We start from the raw sequence: 5,784 nt of genomic DNA, 5'->3' as shown, positions 1-5,784 counted from the left end.
AGACTACTCATATTTATGGGATACTTATGGGTTTAAGTTGTGCATCAAAAAAGAAATCACAGAGCTGGGAGCAGTGGTTCATGCTTGTGATTCCAGCAGCTTGGGAGGGGGAGGGTAAGACAGGAGAATCACAACTTTGAAGCCAGCCTCTGCAACTTTGCAAGACTTTGTCTTGAAATAAAAAATAAAAAGAGCTGAGAATGCAGCTCAGTGGTAAATTGCCCCTGGGTTAATTCCCAGTACAAAATATCAAAAACCGCAACAAAAAACCTATTGCTAAGGGAGAAGATGGTGGTGCTGGGATAACTTGTACACCTGCAGAGGGATATTTGTAGAGCAATTGAATTGTTGAAAAAAAACTACAAAGGACTGAAGAGGTACCACCACAGAAACTTCAGACTTTGCAAAGAGTCCTTCAAAGTGAGTTCTGTAATGCTGTAAAAGAGGTATATGAACATGTTTATGAGACTATGGATATCAGTAGCAGTCCTGAAGTGAGAGCTAATGCAACTGCCAAGCCGCTGATTTGCTGCCAGTGGAGGACATTCTCATCCTCAAGTTGTTGAGCTACCAAAAGCAGAAAAGTGTTCTATTCAATGTTATGAGAGGCAAGGAACAAAACTCTCCAATCTATGGATTTTGAATAATTCCAGGTGGAATTGTTGATAGGCATGAAGGCCTCAAATGAGGAGATCAACTCCTTTCTGTTAATGGAGTCAATGCTGGAGAACATCATGGTAAAGCTGTAGAACTGCTGAAGGTAGCCCAAGAATAGGTTAAATCAGTAGTACAGTATATACTTAAAATATTAAAAGAAATGGTCACACTTTGAAATGAGATCAGTAAAACATAGGCAACAGAACTAATACATTTAGTTTTATATTATAATCTGGCATATTGACACACACCTGTAATCCTACTAACTCGGGATGCTAAGGCAGGAGGATCACAAATTAGAGGCCAGCTTGGACAATTTAGTGAGACTTTAAGCATTTTAGCAAGACCCTGTCTCAAAATTAAAAAATAAAAAATAAAAAGGACTGAGGATGTAGCTCAGGGGTAAAGTATCCCTGAGTTCAGTCTCCAGTACCAAATTAAAGAACAAACCAATAAACCACCATCACCACCAACAACAAAACAACACTTTATATTCTGTTTTTTCTTTTTAATTAGAGAAATGTCACTTATGATCTACTCATGGCTGCAATGCCAAAGATTGTAAAAAAACAAACAAACAAACAAAAAAAAACTGTCGAACTTCTGATGAAATCCTCCTTCACATTTTATAAATGTCTGTGTTAACATTATTTATGGTTCCAGAGATGCATACATTTTTTTTTCTGAAAAAGTAAAAGGTGATAAGGGTAATTCTGGGGGAAAAAACCCACTAAAATCACATTTACACAAACCCTAATATTGGATTATATAATAAAATAATCCAGTCTTGGTGTAAAACTGAAAATATCATCCTCCTTTGATTTCTTTGCTTTCACCTCCCTCCCCAGTTCTACCTATCTCCCCGCAGATAATCACTGTTGTCCTTTTGGTCACACTGCCTCTTTGTGACATCCCTTATTCAGGGCTGCCAGACTGTAGCAGACTGCAGAGATTGGTGTGATGCTACCTAGTCCTGTGGCCCTCCTAATTGGTCCTAAACAGGACCAATGAATATCTTGAAATCTTTCCAAAAGCTTACAGTTGACACTTTCCCTCTTTTGAAATCCTATAAGTGCTTAGCTCACTACTTTCTAAGGCCCATACATGTGCTCTCCTATCCTGTCATTGCCTTTCCTGCCGGTGATCAGTCCTTCCTGTCTTATTATTAAGAGTGTAAGCCCTTTGAGGTCTCTATATTCCCATAGCCTTTCTGGTTCCTGCAGAGGCACAATATGAGGCCAAAAAGTCTATTTAAACAAGGGAGAACCTTGAGGGCTTGCGACTGGACTGAACTCTAGAGCAACAGGGAGGGACTTCTGCTGAGGATGCCTAGCCCTACAGCTTTCCAATGGGAGAGACTGGATAGTCAAGTGGTGAGGGCTCATCCACATACTAGCTATAGGTGCCCTGCATGACCTTAAAGACGTTTAACCTTCAGAGTTGTTTTTTTTTTTTTTTTTTTTTTTTTTTTTTGTGTGTGTGTGTGTGTGTGTGTGTGTGTGTTTTAATACAGACAAGAATCCTTAACCAACTATTATGAGGATCTATGGGGGTAATGGGTTTAGCACTAGTTTGAAAACGGAATCAGGAAAGATAGACATCTTTGGCATCTCTGAGGAGACCCTCTGGATGAAGGAGAGTAACTGCCTGGGGAAGAGGATATGATGGTATTGCAAGTATTAAGACATTCCCTTCCCTTCCCTCGAGTCAGGCGGTGCCACATTCCTTTTCGCCTCTCACCTTCGAACCGGATTAATCCTGGGTTTAATTCCAGTTTTTTTCCCGTGGGTGGCGGGCAGTGGTGGTGGGATTTAACCCAGGGCCTCGCCCACGCCAGGAAAGCGCTCAATAAAGCAAGCTACATCCTGAACCCCGTGAGTTTAATTTCAAACATGAGAATATGGTAGAAAATATCAAATAAAACGGTCACGGATTGAGCAAACGTTCATCACCCTGCCTTCACCGCGGCAACCCTCGGATCTCCACGCCTTGTCCCGCTGCTGCGGGGCCGCTCATTGGCCCGCGCCTCGTGACGTCACGTGAGGGTTTTTAAGGCGAAGACCGAGGCCAGCGCCGCAGAATCCACGGTGGCGTTGAGCTGGCTGCATCCGTGACTGGATGCAGCGGTGGCTGTTGAGTTGTGGCTGCATCCGTGACTGGCCCAGAAAGGCACAGGGAGAGAGCTGAAGGTAAAGAGGTGCTCCGGACGTGCAGAGGCAGCCCTCCCTCAGCGGGCTCCGGGGAGCTGGTGTTAGTGCTCGAGAATGGCTTGTGGTGAACAGAGAATGGTTGGTGAACAGGAGGGTCATAGCGAAGAAGGGGCGTGCTTGGGGCTCCGGGACGCGAAAGGCGTGTGCTAGCAGGACTCTGTCTCCCGTCTCAGGGAGCGCTCGCACGCGAACTTATTTTGGGGGCACTTCCCGAGTTTTCCTTTCCCGCGAGGATTCTCGGCCGGGGATTGGAGGTCACACAGCTGCTTCCCTACTACAAGCTTGGGAAAAGGTTTGGAAGCGGACCTTCCATGATATCTAGTCCTCACCCCTCACTTGAGTATCCTGGGACCTGAGGTTTTCTCTGGGTCTCATCGCCTCTCCTAGGGCCCCTAGGGAGTGGGGCACACTCCTGTTACATCTGCAGTTGCTTAAAAAAAAAAAAAAAAAAAAAAAAGTATAAGTAAATGAAAGGAATTTTCAAAAGGGTGGGTTAAGGAAAGGATCAAGAAGTTGCAAGTTGTGTGTTAATTGCTAAACGTCTTTTTTTTTCCTTCCCCTCTCATGACCTTTCCCTGTTTAGATAACCCAGCTGTGCTTCCACTGGCCTGCAGTTTCAAGGCCTCCTCCTTCAACTGAGAGCCGAGACCTACTCCTTAGTTCTGACCTGCCCCTTAGTTCAGAATGGGAAACCATTTGACTGAGATGGCGCCCACCGCCTCCTTCTTGCCCCACTTCCAGGCCCTGCATGTTGTAGTCATCGGGCTGGACTCAGCAGGAAAAACCTCCCTCCTTTACCGCCTCAAGTTCAAGGAGTTTGTTCAGACTGTCCCCACAAAAGGTTTCAACACTGAGAAGATCCGGGTGCCCTTGGGGGGCTCCCGCGGAATCACCTTCCAAGTATGGGATGTTGGGGGTCAGGAGAAGCTGCGACCACTTTGGCGCTCCTACACCCGCCGGACAGATGGACTGGTGTTTGTAGTAGATGCTGCAGAGACTGAGCGACTAGAAGAGGCCAAGGTGGAGCTGCATCGAATCAGTCGGGCTTCAGACAACCAGGGGGTTCCCGTCCTGGTGCTGGCCAACAAGCAGGACCAGCCTGGGGCACTCAGCGCAGCAGAGGTGGAGAAGAGGCTGGCAGTCCGTGAGCTGGCAGCTGCCACGCTCACCCACGTGCAGGGCTGCAGTGCTGTGGATGGGCTGGGCTTGCAGCCAGGCCTTGAGCGCTTGTATGAGATGATCCTCAAGAGGAAGAAGGTGGCCCGGGCAAGCAAGAAGAGACGGTGACCTGAGGCTGTTCCTCCCCATGTACTAGGGGTCTGTACACTTGGATAGCCAGGCAGGGCCTGTGACCTCTTGGTCAGCCCAGAGTGCAGGATCTGTTCACCTTAATGAAGGACCAAGGATCAAGGGGGTCCTGTTTTGGTGCCACACTGGGGACGGGATGGGAGAGGGGCTGTTGTTGCACATATCTCCTTTATTCTCTCCTCTGGAGAAGTAGGGGCTGCAAGATTGGAGACAAATGTAAATGCTGACTCTACCTCGGGCTTGTTTCTTGTTTTCCTTCTCTAGCTTATTGTTTGGATGTATTTTATGGGGGGTAGAAAGTTCTGAGAATGCATTTAGGATGAATGAGAACTATCTTCCCATTCTCCCTTCTTCCAGCTGGAGGGTTCCCCAGCTGCTTTTATAGAAATGCCAGTCATAATAGTCTTTATTTTTTGTGTCTGTGTGAAAATACCAAGATCTCTCCCTCACATTTGTATATCCACAGTCCTTTTTATAAGCCATGTGTGTTCTCTGTATTATTAACTATTTTTTAGCATTTGCCTGTAAGTTATTAAAGATTGATGCCTCTAGTTCTTATCTTGGTCTGGCATTTTCCTCTCTTTATCTAGCCCCAGGGAGAGTTCAGGATTTCTATATGGGGTGGAGGGTGGAGGCTGATCTCACAGCTGAATTGGTAAAGTAAACACTGATAAAAATTAGATTACACACTAATGGGAGAGATGACAAAAGTTAAGGGGGGAATTGAAAAACTCTTCAGCTATTATTGGTCTGATTTCTGTAGTTTTAGGGGATCACGCCTTATTTCTCTGACTTTCCTCCCCTCCTCTTATCCTCTGCTGCTTGCTCCTGAATACCAGCTGCCCCTTATAGATTTGATTTCAAATTTTGCCAGTTGGAGCAGGTCTTAGGTTCTTAACCTTGGGATTCCTCCTGGAAGAAACATTGCCTCCCCATCTTCCTTGTTTCCCCAGTAGTCAGAGTCTGACTTTTTTTCCCCCAGGAAGATAAACAGTGATAATGGAAAGTAATTCCTCCTTGGCCTTAAGCCACCTCAGTGTGCTTAATCCTGCTGACTGCAGCTCACTGGCAGTGACAGCATGCTGGTGCTGGGGAGGCCTGGGCTGGCCCAATGAGTAAGCCTGAGTCTTCCAGCTATGGGAAAGGTAGTTCTCATGAAAGGAGCCATAGCTGTCCATTCCCCACCTCCCACCCTCTGAAACAGAAAGGGAGAAGACAGGTCACCAATGTTAGTGATAGTAAGGATAAAATGCTAATGTTGCCAGTGCCTGAGTGTCCCTGATGAGGTTTATGGGTGGGGGGTTGGTCCCCTCTCATCAGCCCCAGGGCCAGCTGTTTCTGATAATGCAAAACAATTAACTTCTGCTAATCCTTCTGGGTGGGAGTGATGATTAAAATCTGAGCATTTCTTTCCAGTCCCCCAACCCCTATCCCCTGTCTTGCCCCCACCCTTTGTGCAAACATGGGATCCCAGGGTAGCCCCCCAGCACCACCCCCCCATTCTCCTTCTTATTCCCACCCTTTGTGCAAACGTGATTGATCCCTAATGTACATTCAGTTCCTGTTCCAGAATCAGATAAAAGGGCTGGGGAGGGGGGAAAGGTGCTGG

General features: G+C 46.5%; 1 protein-coding gene and 1 pseudogene across 1 annotated transcript; both read left to right on the top strand.

The window, feature by feature from the left end:
• The first annotated feature begins 288 nt into the window (after positions 1 to 288).
• Positions 289 to 866, top strand: LOC143410378 (protein lin-7 homolog C pseudogene; annotated as a pseudogene).
• A 1,888-nt stretch (positions 867 to 2,754) lies between these two features.
• Arl4d (ARF like GTPase 4D) lies at positions 2,755 to 4,694 on the top strand. Its single transcript, XM_076870674.1, has 2 exons — positions 2,755 to 2,846; positions 3,451 to 4,694. The coding sequence occupies exon 2, from the start codon at positions 3,552 to 3,554 to the stop codon at positions 4,152 to 4,154; it is 603 nt and encodes a 200-aa protein (XP_076726789.1). The 5' UTR covers positions 2,755 to 2,846; positions 3,451 to 3,551; the 3' UTR covers positions 4,155 to 4,694.
• The last annotated feature ends 1,090 nt before the right edge of the window (positions 4,695 to 5,784 follow it).

Source organism: Callospermophilus lateralis, chromosome 11 (genome assembly GCF_048772815.1).
Source record: "Callospermophilus lateralis isolate mCalLat2 chromosome 11, mCalLat2.hap1, whole genome shotgun sequence".
NCBI classification, from domain to species: Eukaryota; Metazoa; Chordata; class Mammalia; order Rodentia; family Sciuridae; genus Callospermophilus; species Callospermophilus lateralis.
This window is presented reverse-complemented; position numbering and strand designations above follow the sequence as displayed.

Excerpts from the sequence above, each read along its gene's own strand:
- Arl4d (XM_076870674.1), top strand. The coding sequence starts at position 3,552 with ATGGGAAACCATTTGACTGAGATGGCGCCCACCGCCTCCTTCTTGCCC.